At 36.7% G+C, this 19205-nt stretch overlaps 1 protein-coding gene across 4 annotated transcripts in view; it reads left to right on the forward strand.

The window, feature by feature from the left end:
* The window catches only part of LOC115223618 (WD repeat-containing protein 13), a 234336-nt gene that overhangs the window by 85984 nt on the left and 129147 nt on the right, over positions 1-19205 (forward strand). For all 4 annotated transcript variants that reach the window (XM_036512345.1, XM_029794275.2, XM_036512346.1 and 1 more), the window contains exon 3: positions 15771-15859. In XM_036512345.1, the coding sequence (XP_036368238.1) occupies positions 15771-15859 (89 nt within the window). The remainder of the gene's footprint in view (positions 1-15770; positions 15860-19205) is intronic.

Genomic DNA, 19205 nt, shown 5'->3' on the forward strand with positions numbered 1-19205 from the left:
CTCTCTGTCTCTCTCTCCATCTCTTCTCTCTGTCTCTCTCTCTCCATCTCTTCTCTTTGTCTCTCTCTCTCCATCTCTTCTCTTTGTCTCTCTCTCTCTCCATCTCTTCTCTCTGTCTCTCTCTCTCCATCTCTTCTCTCTGTCTCTCTCTCTCATCTCTCTGTCTGTCTCTCCATCTCTCTGTCTCTCTCTCTCCATCTCTTCTCTCTGTCTCTCTCTCTCCATCTCTTCTCTTTGTCTCTCTCTCTCCATCTCTTCTCTTTGTCTCTCTCTCTCCATCTCTTCTCTCTGTCCCTCTCCATCTCTTCTCTCCATCTCTCTCTAGTCTCTCTATGTCTATCTTGTCAAATGCTATCTAATGATTCGTTGTACCAACCTAAATGGATTAAGAAATCTTTCTGTCAGTTGTTGGAACATTTTCAGTTTGCCATAAATGAATTGAAGTCTGGATGTTATTCAGGAATACAGCACAAGCAGACATAAAGACCTAGACTTCAGTTGTGTAATGATGCTAATAATAGTAATGCTTTCAAATTTTGGTACAAGGCCAGCAAGTTCGGGGTAGGGGTTAAGTCAATTACATCAACCCCAGTGTTCAACTGGTACTCATTTTATCGACCTCAAAAGGATAAAGGGCAAAGTCAACCTCGGTGGAAATTGAACTCAGAACATAACTAGTACCTCATTCTTTAAAACTCTTATTATTTTATTCTGCTACAACTTAGAACTGTGGTGTAGTGTTTTCCCTCAGGGAGTGACTTGGAGACATCTTTGGATTTAATGAATTTTGGATTTAATACTATATAATTATAAATAATTATAATAATACTATACAATAGTAAATAATTATGATAATATTTTTGGGTAAAGTCATATTCAGCATGTTCAGGTGCACTTGGATGTAAGAAAGCCTGCTGCTGCAAAGCTAGTCCTGGGAGAAAATTATTTTTTTTAGGTTTGTGTGATAGTACAAGATTGGGTTGTGAATGACATCACTGGATTATACTACGCCTGTATTTCCATGTTGTTTGCATTTCTTCAGCTATGAATGCCAAATTTGTCAGTCACAGCATGGTAAGAATGAAATAATTGTTCTTGAAATAGCATATGAAACGTATGCTGATGTGTATGTTATAATAATACCATATAAACATGGTTTCAAATTTTGACAGAAGGCCAGTAATTTTAGAGGAGAACATTAATTGATTACAGCAGCCCCAGTTAAGTAATTTGTCTGGTGTGTTATCAGTTCTGCTTGTTCACTACCTTAATTATAATAATGATAAGGATTGTTGTTTCAAATTTTGTCATAAAGCCATCAAATTAGGGAAGGTGGTTTGTTTTATTACATCGAACCTCATACTTGACTGGTACTTTATTCTTATTGACCCTGAAAGGATAAAAAGCAAAGTTGACATTGATGGGATTTGAACTCAGAGCATTAAGAGCCACAAGAAATACTGGTATATATTTTGCCTGATGTGCTAACAATTCTACCAGCTCACCTATACAGCCCTGAAACTCTCTTGTCTCCCTAATTGCTTTCTGTTTGTTTTGGTATCACACCAAAAGGATTTTCACCAGTTTTACAGAAATCTGCTTTTTCTCCACTTTGCAACAATTATACTTCTGTTTTGCAGTCATACTGGAGCAGTACTGTCAATATGTGATTTTCAATTGCTAAAATCAGTCATGAAGCAGCATTTCTAATTTGGGTCATCATCATCAACATTTAACGTTCATGTTTCATGCTGGCATGGGTTGGACAGTTCAACAGGAACTGGCTCATTCAGGGACTGCATCATGCCCGACTCTCCACTTTGGCTTGGTTTCTATGACTGGCTACCCTTCCTAATGCTAACCACTTTACAATATGTACTGTGTGCTTTTTTCATGTCACCAGTGCTCGTGCAGTTGCCATGCACCTTGCAAGACTACAAACCCTGGGAAAGGCAAGTTTATGCTAGAAGAGGGGTTAAAGTATGAGAGAAAGTACCAGAGCAGAACAGTTTTCTTGTTTTGGAGGGGTTACATAGCTACTTGCATTTTAGCCATTTAGTCACATCTGACCCGAATATTCTACCCATTTTGTGTAAAAGCTAACCAGATCTGGCCTCTCTTACCTGTTGTACAATGTCTTTCTAAAAATAGACAACTACATCATCAAACATCAAAATCTCAAAGCTACAAGGAAATGCATGATTAATTCAAAACAATGTGAATAAATAAGCATTACATATGACAAAATAATTTGAATGCTAAAGGTTTAAATGTGAAGATGGGGAAGGTTGGTCAGGGAGGAACTGTGAAGAGATAAAAGGTACCTGTGTAGACCCTCAAGGTATGAAGGTTATCTTCATACCTGGGTTGCCCTCTTCTGCAAGCTCCATCCACATCAAATGATAAGTACATCTTTATACAGCTGTCCTTATTCATACGCATCACATGTCCATACCAGCACACTCTTCTTTCTTATGCACCACATTTAATCCCTTGGGTGTTGCTGAGAATTGCATATTGCCAGTCATCTTGATCCCTTGTCAGGGACCAGGATGACTGAGATCAGCCTTCACCACTTCACCCCATATCATTCTGAGTTTCCCTCTTCCACAAGCTCCATCTACATGATCATCACTTCTCTATACAGCTGTTCTCATCCATATGCATCACATAGCCATACCAGCTTAGTCTTCTTACTTAATTAAACACACATCTGATTCCTCCTGGGTGTTCTTGAGAACCACCCCTCACCAGCCATCGCGGTCCTTTGTCATCTCCAAGAGATTCAAAATCCTGAAATCAGCCTTCACTACTCTATCTCATGTCTTCCTGGGTCTCCCTTTTCTGCAACCCCAATCCACGTTAAACGATGAGCCCTTCTTTATACAGCTGTCCTCATTCATAAACATTACATGTCCATACCAGCACAGTCTTCTTTCTTGCACACGACCTCCATTAATTCTTGGATTGTCTTAAGAACTGCATATTGCCAGTCATCTTAGTCTCTTGACATCTCCGCTGAGTGTTAAGCCTTCACTTTGTCCCATGTCTCCTCGGGTCTCTCCCTTCTGCAAGCTCCTTCATTAAATGATGAGCCCTTTATACAGCCGTCCTCATCCATACACATCACATGCCCATACTCGTGCATATGACATCTGATACCTCTTAATTGTTCTCTAATGAGCCAGATAATTACTTACTTTTTCTTTTTACCCTCCACCCTAGCTATAGATTACATTATTCTACTGATACAGATATGGATGTGGAACTATTTTGCAACTATTTCTTGTATTTTTCTGTATTGTTTCCTTTTTTATATATATACCACCTCTGTTCTACATTGAGATGGGAGTGATCAAAGTTGATTAAAGAAACACACAGAGGTGTTTAGTAAAATACCCCTCTCACACGCACACACACATATAGTATGTGTTTTGTGTATGTGAGAAGGAGAGAAAGCAATAGATATAATATGCTTTTTGTTCTATTAAGTTTAGATAAACAGCAGTTTAAAACTTTATCTGAATGGCTTTATTATTTTTTTATATTTCTTATCGTAATGTCATTCATTTGATACTGATAAAATAGAAGCTGTTTGGCGGAGGGTGGGGTTGTTGTGCATATATATTTTTATCAAATTTATTATTGTTGTTGTTGTTGTTATTATTGTTACACTGTACTGAGTGTTATAATAGGTAGCAAGCAATAGCTAGGAAGGTGATTAAAATGCCCTCCCTCCCTCACTCACCTATCCACTCACACCTCCATCTTAATGCCAACTAAAGAGAGAATGATAGAGAGAGAAAGAGGGGGGCAGGGGAGGGAGAGGCTTATTTGTCTAAGAAGCTATTTATAGGGTTACTAAATACCAAACCTAGCAAGCCAAGAGTCTGGTACATACATCAGAATGTTATTTTTCTTAACAGCTCATTATCATTCTAAAATAAAAGCTTCATTTTTTTGAATCAAAATTCTTGTGTTTTTCCTGTCCATGCCCAAAGCAAGCAGTCGGAATAATTCGCAATAAAACTAAAGCCAGCCATATCTCTCCTTTCTTGCGCACATGAAGCATGAGATTGGATCAGAAATCAGGTGTCGAAACACATTTGGTTGGTTGAAATACGTATATATTATTGTCGTTGCTGTTGTTGTTGTTGGTTCAAACATATATTGTTGTTTGTTTCTGATGTAAAGTTGGTAGTGCATTGGATAAAATGCCTTGTGGTTATTTGTTCCAGTCCTTGGCATTCTGAGTTCAAATTCTGCTGTGATTGACAGACACTGCCTTTCCTCCTTTTTTATTTTTGTCTTTTATCTTTTTCTCGTTTCAGTCATTAGATTATGGTTAAGCTGGAGCACCACTTTGGAAAGTTTTAGTCAAAGAAATCACCTCCAGTATTTATTTTTTAAATACTGGCACTTAAGCTGTCTGTTTCTTTTGATTTTTGCTAAACCACGAAGTTGTAGGGGATGGTGAAAAAAAAATACTGCTAAGCATTTCGCCCAGCATCACCATCACTTCATTACTACCACCAGCATCATATTAGTACACACTGTACAATATATACTAGAAAGGCATCTGACTGCTGAAAGTCTGCTTCATTAAATGCCATCTGACCTATGCAAATATGGACAAGTGAATGTTACAATGATGATGATGATGATGATCTGCTTTCTGAGTTCAAATCCGGCCTGAATCAACTTTACTTTATGTCCTTCCAAGTTGATAAAACAAGTCCCGGGTCAGGTACTGGCAGTCAATATATTCACTGTCCCTGCTCCTTCTAACTCTTGACCTTGTATCTAAGAAACCATTATTTTTGTTATTGTTGTTATTATTTATGTTAAAAGAAAAAAATTGGTGTTGTTGTTTAACCCCAGGTCAAACCCTGTTGAGGCAGTGATCTATGATCAAAGACTGAAAGACATTCCAGCCAGGTCAATGTTTCTTTCATGGAATATCATGGAGTGTATTATCTGCTCGCATTCTACAGTCATAAGGATTCATAAGGTGGAATTTGAGGGGAAATTTAGCTGCTATTTTTTTTACAGCTTAAGCTGACATATAAAGGCTTTCTCATAGCTTATTGTTGTTGCTGTTATTGTTACTTCTGTTTTGTGACTTCCCAGCTGTTTTACTGATAATAGACCAGTCATGTTTCCCAACCTTGGTACCAGATTTTTTTTTTGTTATATTTCAGCATGCCCTGAATAATAAATGTGTGTGTGTGTGCATATTATGATTGACCAGAGTATTGGATGTTATTGTACATCGCTGGTTACAATGTGCTTTGCATTGTTTTAGCTTTCAAATGATGCCACCCCACTGGCAAGGTGAGCAAGCCAACAGTTCCTACCCTGATCGGAAGACTAGTCCATTGCAGGGTTGCCCACTTACAGCTGAGTGGACTGGTGCAATATGAAATGAAAGGTTTTCCTCAAGAATACAATGCACCTCACTGTCTGGATATCAAACCCACAATCTAGCGATTGTGTGTGCAACACCCTAAGCACTTGGGCATGTCCCTTCACATGTATATGTGTGTGTGCTCTAATATGTTGCCATTACAAGGTGGCGAGCTAGCAGAAACGTTAGCATGCAGGGCAAAATGCTTAGCGGTATTTCATCTGTCTTTACATTCAGCTTTACCTTTCATCCTTTCGTGGTCGATAAATTTAGTACCAGTTGCATACTGGGGTTGATCTAATCGACTGGCCCCATCCTCAGAAATTCTGGGCCTTGTGCCAGGAATAGAAAAGAATAGGTTGTCATACCAGCATTTTCTTCTTTTCAGCTCTTCCTTCCCACCCTTATATAACGTGAATTTGGCCATGTACCTCCTCTATAGCAAAACACCTGTGCCTATCATTTTATCACACTTTAGCCTCTCAATGCCCAACATAATGCCACCTGCCTCTCTACAGCTACCCTACTCAGTCAAAGATCTTTTCTGCATTTGGTGAGTTTCTTGGTTGACCCCATTAGTGCTGGTATCACAAAATATGCACCCAATACACTTTGTTAAGTGAGTGGTACCAAGAAAGGCATTCAGCTGTTGAATCTCTGTGACAACAAACACGGGAGCTCAATGCAGTCCTCCACCTCACTGGATTCTGCCAAACCATCCAATCCATTTTAAAACTGATGGTGGGCATGAAATGATGATACATACCATAACTGATGGTATATAATATACATTTTCTTTAACAAAAAATCAAAAGGGGTGCAAAAAAAAATCATCCTGGGCTCTGTATGTAATGTTGGGTTCATATAACATCCTTTAATGCAATAAAAACTGAATATGCCACTGTTGAAATTGGGATACATGTGTGTGTATGTGTGTGCATGCATGGGCATCTGTGAATGCACAGGCATGTGTGTGTGTGTGTGTGTGTGTGTGTGTGTGCATGCAGTATATTTGAATATCTCAGATTTCTTTTTGAAAATTCTGTAATATTGAGCTCCTTGTTGATTATCTCAGAAAAAAAAAGACAGCCCTATTGATTTGAGAATAAAATTTTAAAACCATGTACAATGCAAGAAAGATAAATTATAAGAAGACTATGTCAGAAGTCTTGCCTTATTGCAAAACTTAAATGAATCTAATTGGCATCGAAATATTTACCATGGTTGTTCTAAATTATTGCGAAACTCATATGAACGTTACATTGAAACATTTACTGCGATAGCCCTGTATTATTGCAAAAAATAAATTAATGTAATTAAGACTGAACATTTACAGCATGGAAGCCAAGTTGTAGTTGCACAAAAACATTGAAGTTTTCTTGTTTTCTTTTCTTTTGTTTTTTCTTTTGTTTTTACATAAAGACAATCAACATTATCTTCTATGTTACAATACATCTGCAGTTCCTCGCAGTGCTGTTTACTATCTCCTGTTTGCCATGTTGTAGGGACAGTGTTAAAACACATTATTCCAATATCTCCTGTTGTTTTTCTGCCAGTATTATCTCCCCGAATGTTTCTATTACGTCAGATGCAACCTTTGCTGATAATCCGTACATTTGTCTTGTTTCTGCTTCCGTTTATCTATGTTCTATATCTCTTCTGCTCTGTAGCAGAAATGTTTCTGCTTGATAGTGTATAGGCCAGGGCTGAGGGACCTTCTGGCCTCTCAGGCGCTTAGGTGTGGACTTCCGGAAAAACTCAGAAGTTTGCATTATGAAAAAGATAAAAAAAAATAAAACAGATCTATTAATCTTTCATCTTTTACTTGCTTCAGTCATTGGACTGCGGTCATGCTGGGGCACTATCTTGAAAAATTTTAAACACATTGACTTCTGAACTTATTATTTTTTAAGACAGATATTTATTCTAACAGTCTATTATGCTGAACCACCAACTTATGGGGACATAAACAAACCAACACAGTCGTCAAGCAGTACTAGGGGACAGTTGTCAGGCGGTAGTGGTGGACAAATACAGACTTGAAGATGCACACACACACACATATCTGTCTGTGTATATATATATATATATATATATATGATGGGTTTCTTTCAGTTTCCATCTACAAAATTCACAAGGCTTTGGTTGGCTTGAGGTTATAGCAGAAGACACTTGCCCAAGGTGTCATGCAGTGGGGTCTGAACCCTGAACCATGTAGTTGTGAAACAAACTTCTTACCACATAGCCAACCTGCACCTTTTTGCTAAAAGCATAATATATTTATTCTAACATTGTTAAATTTTTTTAAAAATGAAAATTTAAATAGTTACTCTCAGTTTCTATTTCTTACTCTAATATTTTTAATTATATTTTCTCAATAATTATAATTACATATTCTCGTATCATCCTCCTCTTCTTTATCATCATCATCATCATCATAATGTTCACTTTTTCACACTTGCATGACTGGAAGGAGTTTATTGATGCAGATTTTCTATGGCTGGATGCTCTTCCTGTTGCCTACACTTACCTGTTTCCAAGCAAGGTTAATATTTCCTTATGGCCACATGTCTTTTGCAAAATATTGGAAATGAGTGATGTCCATTTACAATAATCACGTGATGTCGAGAGAAAGAGATGCAAACACTCTCACACTCACTCACACATACTTATATGCATGCATGCAAACACATACACACACGCTTTATTTTCAGGTTAACAAGGCTACCATTGGTTTCATGCCAAGAATTCTCATCCAAGATGAAAACAAGTATCAATGTCTCATGTGGCAGGCTTGATAATTGCTAAGAATCTTCTACATGAAACCAATGGTAGCCTTGTTAACCCAAAAATAAAGACTATCCACCAATGTGTTGTTGACCACTCATCCTTACTGTTCAATACTAGTGTGTGTGTATATGTATATGATGATGATACACACACACACACACACATACACACACCTATGACAGGCTTTTATTTTCCCAAGGTGCGGGCTCAGCCCACCTAGGGTGAATGCTGCTGCAAGTATACACACACACAGGTATAAGGATTTAGTTTAACAAATTGAACCCAATACTTATTATTATTATTATGTTTTTTTAAAGTCTGGTACTTATTTCATAAATCTCTTTTGCTGAACTGTCAAGTTACAAGGATGTAAACATACCAACACTGGTTGTGAAGCAGTAGGTGGGGGACAAAGACAAATGCAAAGGCACACACACACATATTACAGGCTCCTACTCAGTTTCTATCTACCATGTCTTCTTTCAAATCAATGGTCAGCTGGGAGCTTACATAGAAGCCATTTGCCCTTGGTGCCAAGCGCTGGGACTGAACCTGAAACCATGTGGTTGCAAAGTTAGCTTTTTATCTACACATCCATGCCTGAAAACACGCACACACAAGCACGCACACACACAAACACGCACACACACACACACGCTTTCATTCATCAAGCTTTCATCTACCACCTTGCTTTAATTGCTGTACCACTGGATTGAACTTGGGACTACATAGCTGAAGAAGCTTGCTTACCTGTCACACAACCCAACCCAGTAATCTTTGCTATGTACATCATCAGCCATCACCAAGATCCCTTAACTGATGCAAGTCAGTCATTGGGGCATTACTCCAGGCAATTTCATAGTCAGCCATTGCCACTGGTCTCTCTTCTCTGCCTAGTAAGGTTCCCTATATTTTCTCTGCATCTCGTTCACCCTTCCCAAAGAATTGTTTTGGACGGGGAATTGTATCGGGGCACATGACCATACCAGACAAGCTTTTGTCTTTTTATCTGAGCAAGAGTGGTTCCTGTCTGCCAGCGTATTTGTTGTCTTGCTGTCTGACAAAGCTGTTCATTTTGTGCTCCGTGTACAAGACATGTAATCGCCTTCTGAAGCATTTGTGCTCTAACGCCAGGATTTTTTGCTCTGTCAGCTGTAAGAGTCCGGTTCTCATACCCATCAGGGTCTTGTACAGTCTGAGTCTTGTTGGAAAAACTAATGGAATTTCTTCTCCATATGTTCTTTTTAACTTCATTGCCATGTACATCTGAATTTAAAACAAAATAAAAAAAGTTAACTTCCATTGTCAGTAGATAACATATGTTGTATGTAATGGCTCGTTTAGTAAATGTTGTAACTAATCTAATCAGTAGCTTGTTATCTTCTTAAGGAAAGGATTGGTGAATCTCTCTCCCTCCCTCCCTCACTCACTCCTTTTACATCCACCATTAACACTACCCTGATTCTGCTGATTTCTTTAAATATATAAAGTTAAAGTTCTTTTAATTGACCTGATAAATGTTTTCTATTCAGAGTACAAAATACATAACACGTATATATATATGAACATACAATTGTGCGTGCATGTTTGTGTGTGCTTGTGTGTGTATGTATATATATTTGTGTGTGTGTATGTATTTATGTGTATGTATGTTGGGTAATATAAACAGGATAATAGTCAAAATATGTGTGTGTATACATATATATACGTAGGTGCAGACATTGGCTGTGTGGTAAGAAATTTGCTTCCTAACCACGTGGTTCTGAGTTAGATTTCTTCAGCATGGCCACAGTCAAGTAACTGAAATGTATAAAAGAGTATATGTATGTGTGTGTGTATGTAATGCACGTACGTATACATATATATTTATACACACACACATATATATACATATATATATATACACACACATATAAATACATATATACACACATACATATAGGTACATGAATGTATATATACATACATATACACACACACACACACACACACACATACACACACATAGAAATGGATGCGTGGCATTCAATTAAATAATAATATAAATAATATATATATACTTGTGCATATATGGGTACAGGATGTCACCAACTGTAAACAACATGAAGTATAAAAACAAGCAAGTTAAATATGTAAACAAGAGAAAAAAATTTGAAAACAGGACAAGTAACACAAAGGTCGACCTTTCATCAGTCATCAGCTGTCTATCTACTCCTCATTTTGAGCATTTGACGAGTAGACAGACAGCCGACAACTGATGATGGATTGTTCTTTGTGTTACTTGTCCTGTTTTCAAATTTTTTCCTCTTGTTGTTTATGTATTTAACTCACCTGTTTTCATACTTCATGATGTTTACAGTTAGTGACATCCTATACCCATATATGCATATATATATATATATATATATATATATATATATATATGCATACATCCATATATATATTTGTATACATACATATATCATCATCATCATCATTTAATGTCCGTTTTCCATGCTAGCATGGGTTGGACGGTTCGACCAAGGTCTGGGAAGCCAGGAGGCTGCACCAGGCTCTAGTCTGATCTGGCAGTGTTTCTACAGCTGGATGCCCTTCCTAATGCCAACCACTCCGTGAGTGTAGTGGGTATTTTTTACATGCCACCGGCACAGGGGGCTGGCAAATGGCCATGATCGTTTGGTGCTTTTACGTGTCACCGACATGGATGCCAGTCAGGTGGTGCTGGCATCTTCCACGTCCAGATGGGTGTCTTAACTACAATTTCCATTTGATTTTTATTTTGATGTTGGATATATATATATTTATATACATACATATATACATACATATATACACACATATATATATACATATATATATATATGTACACACATATACAGATATATATATATACATACATATATATGTACACACGCATATATATATGTACACACACACATGCATATATATATATATATATATAGCATGGAAAACGGACGCTAAACGATGATGATGATGATGATGATGATATACTTCGTTTTGAGATCACCAATACTTCATTATCTCCCCTTCTTCCTAGCTCTCATGTCTAACTACTTTTGTCCAACTATTCACCATAATTAGCCATTACCCCCCCCCACACACACACACACACAATTTTTTCATTTTCTTGCTGTTTATTTCCTTGTGTTCCTTTCTGTTGAAGTGTATAGGCTCGAAACTTAAAAGACTTTCTCACCTTCGTGAGTGTCAAACTAATACACCTGCTTGTTGTTTATACACCTGTCTTCATCTTTCGTTTTTCTGTAAATTTCAACTATACACACACAAGCACACACACACATATGTAGTAGCAAAAAAGGAAGAAAAGAATTTCGATTATCCCCACGTAGTTAGTTGTAATGTGAAAATGATAGTTATAGTATAAGAAAGGAAAATGCACACCGTTTACATAGTTTTAATATATTTTATAAGTGAAAGAGTATTGTATTTGATGATCGGTTTCACTTTTGCTAATAGTAACTTTGAAAATATAGTAATTTCATATTTTCTTAGGAAGATTTTAATCCATGTTGTGTGTGGAGAAGTCCACACAACAGGGACTAAAATCTTAAGAAAAAAACGAAATTACAATAATTTCAGTGTCGTGATTAGCAAAAGCGAAACCGGTCGACAAACACAATACTCTTTCACTTATAAGCTATATTAAAACTATGAAAACTGAGTGCATTTTCGTTCTTTTATTCTATATATATATATTAGCTTGTTTTAGTTATCAGACTGCAGCCATGCTGGGTCATCACTTTGAATTGGTTAGCCAAACAAATTGATCTCAGTACTTATTTTTCGGTTCTTTTTACTAAACTAAGTTAAGAGGACGTAAACAAACCAACACTGGTTGTCAAGTGATGGTATGGACAAACACATATAATCCCAGCATGTCCACAATCTAACGAGTGAAACAAGTAAAAAATAAAAGATTATACTTCTTCTGTTTTACCTTTTTTGTGTATGTGTGAGTGTGGTGTGCCTGGGAGGGGGTGTATTGGGGTTGTGTTCTGACCCTTTATTTTAACAAAAAAGTTTATAAACAAACAACCATTCTGTGTTTTGTTTTTGTTAGAATTCCTTAGATAGGCAGCTATATATGCTCTGTAGACAAATATTATCTCCTGGCTTTGGTTACATTTGCAGTTGGCTGCTAACTACACTAGGCTGGGTTCCGCCCTCACACGAGTAATAATAATAATAATAATTATAATGATGATGATGATGGTAATGATAATAACTATAATAAAGTCTTTATATACATTGTTGGTTGTTGCCTTTACTGTAAATGTATATATAGGCATCATTTGATGACATAAAAGCTCAGTAATTCTTGATTAGTGGCCGTTCTTAATCTGACAATTTCTGCTAGAATTTATTCTGAGATGCAGGGGGGGGGGAAGTAAGGAAAACAAAATCAAACAATTGGAGTAATGCATGGTCTAATTCCAACATTTGTATGCATACGCATATATATATATATGTATGTATGTATGTATGTATACACACACATGTATATATGAAGCTGTCTGCAAAGCTTAAGTGTTTGGCTTTGCTCCATGCTACCCTCACCTCCACCCACTTCCATTCGGATTGCACTCCCCGTCACTATCTCATTGCTACTCTTTATTTTCTTTGTATAATTCTACATAAGTAATATTACAATAAATCCCATTTTTTTTTCCCCAAATATTACTGTTATTGTTATACGGATGGACTAAAAGATTGAGAACTGATAAAAGATTTGAATCAGTGGTTCTCAACCATTTTTTTTTATCTATGGGGTCCTTTGTTTACTGTTTTATTCTGGCAGACCCCCTCCCCATAGCCATCCAATGTTTAAAAACTAATTTTCTTGATACTTCTTTCAAAATTCCTATTTTCTTATACGCTCATTCATTTAGATAGGATGAAATATGTAAAATGTCAGAGAAAAAGACCTATCTGTTTCTTGCAATAAATACATTTGAATTAACACTTTACAAAGACCAGGTGAAACAGCTGGTTAGAAAATCTCTATAAGAGATGAAAGAAGTAGCAACAAACGTTACTTCTCAGTATAGTTAATGCTTTCCTCTTTTATAGAGATTTTCTAACTGGCTACTTTGCTTGTTGCTAGATCAGTGACCGATTGTCACTTATTTTTCTATTATAGTACGTCAAAATAAAAATCAAATGGAAATTGTAGTTGTGATACCTGTGCCAATTGCATGTAAAAAGCACCATCCGGACGTGGTCGATGCCAGCGCTGCCTTAATTGACATCCGTGCCGGTGGCACGTAAAAAGCACCAACCAATCGTGGCCATTGCCATCCTCCTCTGGTTCCTGTGCTTGTGTCATGTAAAGAGCACCCACTACATTCACAGAGTGGTTGGCATTAGGAAGGGCATCCAGCCATAGAGACACTGCCAGATCAGACTGAAGCCTGGTGCAGTCTCCTGGCTTCCCAGACCCCAGTTGAACTGTCCAATGAAAACAGATGTTAAACAATGATGATGATGATATTGCGAGCTGGAGCAAACTACTTTTATCTCCAGCAGGCAGATGTCCAGCTCTGAGGATGGGCAAAATTACTCAGAACCAGATGGTCTGCTAGTCCTGTGAAGATGCTGGAAGATGGTACGGGTTCACTCTTCTGCTTGCAATATATGTTGGATGCAGATTGCATTGATAATCAGCTGGAAGAAGCATCCTCTTGAGGTTAAAAATGGTTGTAATGTTGGTTTGTATGGAACAGCCATGGTGAAGTGGGAACAAATATTACTTTTCATGGACCCTTAAAATACTACAGCGGATGTCCAGTTTACTATTTTGCTAGTGGGGACTCCCAGGGGTCATATGAGTCCCGGTTGAGAAACACTTCTTGAAATAACTAAATATATTGCTGTTGTTGCCATCTGAGTATCAAAACCAAGCATACTTTGAAGGGATATATTCTGTTCGAGTTATGTCCCTTTATGCTGAGATGGATTTAGTTATTAAGTAAATAGAGGTTGATAAAGTAAGTACCAAACCACACTAAATAAACTAAAACCCCTTTGAAAAGATGCCCCAGCATGGCCACTAACCACTGTCCAAAGACCGACAATACCAAAAGAAAATATATAGGTGCAGATGTGGGTAGGTTGTAAGAAGTTTGTTTCCTGACTACATGGTGCTGGGTTCAGCCCCATTGCATGGCACCTTGGGCAGTGCCTTCTACTATAGCCCCAGGCTATCCAAAGTCTTGTGAGTACATTTGGTAGACAAGACTGACAAGAGCCCATCATATATATATATATATATGTATGCATGTGTGTGTGTGTCTTTGTTTGTCCTCCACCAGCACCTGACAACCAGTGTTGGTGTGTTTATGTCCCCATAACGTAGCAATTCAGCAAAAGAAACCAAGAGAATGAGTACCAAGCTTAAAAAAAAAAAGAAAGGTACTGGGGTCAATTTGTTTACTAAAATTCTTCAAGATGGTGACCCAGTACTGCCTCAGACTGAAACAAGTAAAAAATAAAAAGATATTTTTAAGAATATCATGAGCTGCCTGCCACTTTAGAAAAGGCATTAGAAGACCTCAGCCATTCTCTGCACTACACTTATTATTATTAGAAACAACAAGATCCTCCTTCACCGATAAAACTCAAGCACTAATGAGTTTTCAGAACCTTCCTACATCATTTTTTTTCTACCATTACATTGCTTTTAAATTATACCAACCAGCCAACCAGCAATCTAGTCAGTCAGCCAGTCACTCAGCTGTTGTTTATTGAACTTACTGGCACCACCATTTCTACACCTATTCAAGAACTACTTCTGGTGAGACAGTAGGAAAAACAGATAAATAAATAGATAAAACGGTGAGACAGCTCTGCAAGCCTGACTCTGTCTACTTCAGTCTCAAGTTCACTTTGGTAACCACCCATGTTTTAAGTCAAAGAGTAACATGTCATTCAGTATTTTAACCACTCTAATATCACCTCCTCTTCCTTTCACCATTTTACTCCCCCCCCCCCCTCCAAATCTTCCCACGTTCTATAAGTACACTATTTTCATTATTTCCTGTCGAGAACAACAGGTAGGTCCAGGCATGGCTGTGTGGTTAGCAAGCTTTGCAACTGTGTGGTTTAGGGTTCAATTCCACTGCACAGCATCTCTGGCAAGTGTTTTCTACTATAACCCCAAGCTGACCAATGCCTAGTATATAAATTTGCTAGATGGAATCTATGAGGGAGTCCATCTTGCAGATATATGCATGTATGTATGTATTTCTTTGAGTTCTGTTTAGGTGCTTCTTAACCCTTTTTTTACTGTATTTATACAGACACACATGTATAAATACAATAGGCTTCTTTCAGTTTCAATTTCCTTCCACCATATCTACCCACAAGACTTTGGTTGGCCTGAGGCTATACTAGAAGACACTTGCTCAAGGTGCCACGCAGTGAGATTGAACCTGGAGCCATGTGGTTGGGAAGCAAACTTCTTACCAAACAGCATTGTAATTTTTTTTTTCTGAAATACATACTCACCTGTAACATTTATCTCTAATTTCAGCGGGATCCCAATGTCAGAAGAGATTATCTCCGTCTTCGAAGCCAGCTCCTCACTGCACGATATGGAAGTCCAGCTTTCTCGGATCAAAGGTAGGCTTGACCCCTCCAGAGATTATATCTTTTGTCAGTATTTAAGAAAAAATCCAAGGAAATTCATATGTAGCATTTATGTAGCATTTTCATTGCATTATGTTTTGGCTTAAATTTAAGATATTTGTAGGTCTTGTCAGTCATTTTAGCCTTTCAGTTACTTATTTATAAAAGGGTGATCCATTTGTAATTACTCTTTTACTTGTTTCAGTCATGTGACTGTGGCTATGCTGGAGCACCGCCTTTAGTCAAGCATCGACCCCACGACTTATTCTTTTTAAGCATACTACTTATTCTAATAAAAAATAAAATAAAATAATGAAATTATTGTATACAGTGCTCAGGTGCACCACAACTTGTCAGAAAGTGCATATAAAGTACATGCAGCAATGTAGAAATGTCTGGAAAGTGAACATGCTTGTGTGTGTATGGAGGGGAGAAAATCAAGTGTAGTGTTGGCGAATCTCAGGAAGCATGGAAGTTTTGAAGGATGCAGTGCTTCTATCGGTCTCTTTTGCCAAACCGCTAAGTTATGGGGACGTAAACTCTAGCATCGGTTGTCAAGCAATGTTGGGGAGGCAAACATACACACACAAACATACACACACACAACTGTGCCTATGTTCCCACCCACTCATTATTAGCGATAAACTATTTAAAGGCAGTGAGCTGGCAAAATCTTTGGTGCATCATACAAAATGTTAAGTGGTATTTCTTCCAGCTCTCAACATTCTGAGTTCAAGTCCTGCCTGTGTCAGCTTTGTCTTTCATCTTTTAAGGATCGATGAAATAAGTACCAGTTAAGCACTGAGGTTGATATAACGGATTTCCCCTTCCCTCTAAAAGTGCTGACCTTGTGCTAAAATTAGATAAAATTATTAATGATAGACTATTTGTTTTTTGCCCTCAATTCCAACAGTAGCCCCTCCTTCTAAGTCCCATTTCCAGTGATAAATTATTTGATTTATTTTTGCCCCAGTTCCAGTCATAAACTGTTGTTTTAGTCTTCCTAAAATCTTTTGATAGAGTATTTACTTTTTTTTTTTACCGCAATCCCAGTGATATAAACCTCTTCTTTTGATTTTTCCTTAAATTCAATCAATAAACAATGTTTCTCCTTCATTTTCAACAAAAACTATATTATCATTATTATTTTTTTTTTTTTTTTTTGTCCCCAATTTTATCAATGAACCATTTTTCCCTCCTTGATTCCGACAATAAACCATTATTACTTCTTTTTATTTCCTTTCAATTCTGTTGAGGAACTATTTGTTTATCACCCACAAATCTTCAAAAATAACCCAAACTATTCAACATGGGGGAGAATTTAACATTAGTGTGCAAAGAAAAAAACATTACTTTAATTCCAACATAATTTATGTCTAAAATCAATTTTTTTCTCTCATTAATGTTTTGTTATATTTTCTAAGTTTGATATTTTATACAATTTAATACAATTGGAATTGAAAGGTCATTCCTGAAATACAATATTAAAAAAAAAAAATATTTTCCAGATATAATAGAATTATCATTTATCTTTCTTCTACACTGTTTGTTTATGCTTTCCCAATTTACAAATTAATGTTTGATTTAAATAATTTATTACATTTTATTATCTAACTCCATAATTTTCGCTCTAAATATTCATAATAAATAAAGACATTATAAATTTTACACATTTAAAAGAAAAAAAGTGAAATTTAGATTTCTCATTTTGATATCCTATTATCATAAAATCTGTTTTAGTTTTGGTATTCTTTTGTTATAAAAAATATATATATATGTATGTTTGATGCCTTCTTACTATAAATTATATGTAGGTTTGATGTTCTCTTACTTCAAACATATCTTGATTTTTATATCTTCATGTCATAAATGCAGGTTTAATATCCTCAAAGTAGAAAGTTCTTTGTTCTCTATTATCATCATCATTATTATTATTATTATTACTATACTAAAGCAGTCTTATTTTTATTGCATGCGTTCACTGCACTACCAAGCACAGCTGTGCGTGTCTTAGATACATGCTGCTGGGTATTGTTTTGGTGTTGTTATTTTTACTGTATTTGAAAGTGCTCTGCATAAGATGTGTGTGATGCCAAGCTGTGCTATTTTCTGCATGTTATATATATTCATAAGTCTTGGTGTTTTGGTTATGCATTTGTCTATGTTTTTAGATCACACTAAACCATCTATTATTATAGGGATTGTTTCTGTTTTTAGGGCCCTTATATGACGTTATTTCTATTCCTAGATTTTTGTATTTTGAATGTTTCTCCATTTCATTTTAGAGAATCATTGTCATCTGTTGAGACTGATATGTTGATTAGGAGGCATTTTATTTTTCTTTCTTGGTGGTCCTTGACAAAAATTTGTTATCATTAAGGCAGTGTACTGACATTACTGTACTGGAAAAAATGCTTAGCAGCATTTCTCCTGACTTTACATTCTGATTTCAAATACCACTGGGGTCAGATTTGCCTTTCATCCTTTCAGGGTTGATAAAATCAGTACCAGTTGAGCACAGGGGTCAATGTAATTCACTTACCCCCTCTCCGAAATTGTTGGCCTTGTGTCAAAATTGGAAACCATTATTATATGACCCTAAACCTTTTTTTTTTGTTCTCTACAGTCAAAGCTGGTCTTATTGTTTTAATAGTTTGGTCAGTCTTTATAGGGAAATCCTATAAAATCCTGTAATTATAATTTCCTATCACAAAATCTAGCTTGTGTTCTTAACACATTTCTACTACTTTGAATCCATACACTGCAGTGCATTCTTTTTCTAACACACTCATGTCTGTGTTTATACTCTTTTTGTGCTAGCTTACTACTTTCTCTTAAGAAATGGTTACTAGTTTTATCACCATTCCCACTGATTTTGTGTTTGCTCTCTGACTGAGTTTTATCAAATTTATTCTCTGACTTCAACTTTCTTTCTTTCATCAACAACCAACATTCTTTACTGCATCCTCTGTTTGTTGCATGAACTGGCCATTATTTTTCCTGCTCTTTCTAGCTAATTGTTCTGTTGTTCTTTCTTTTGTTCCTGGATTTTTTTTTCTTGGTGATCCTTGACATCTATATCTGGTCTATTAGCCTTGATTTCTCTATCTGTATGTATTAGCATATTCCCGAGTATGGTTACTTTGTCATTTTTTGAAACCTTTTCCGGAGTGTGCCTTGTTGTTGTTGTTGTAATTTTTATTATTACCTCCGCTTTAGCGAAGGTGGAGGTATTGATCTCATTTGTGTTTGCTTGTTTGTCCATGGACAAGGTATCTCAAGAACCGCTGGATGGATTCAGATGAAACCTTCAGGGATGTCTGGCCTCATGACTGGCACA

Source organism: Octopus sinensis, linkage group LG23 (assembly GCF_006345805.1).
Source record: "Octopus sinensis linkage group LG23, ASM634580v1, whole genome shotgun sequence".
Taxonomy (NCBI): Eukaryota; Metazoa; Mollusca; class Cephalopoda; order Octopoda; family Octopodidae; genus Octopus; species Octopus sinensis.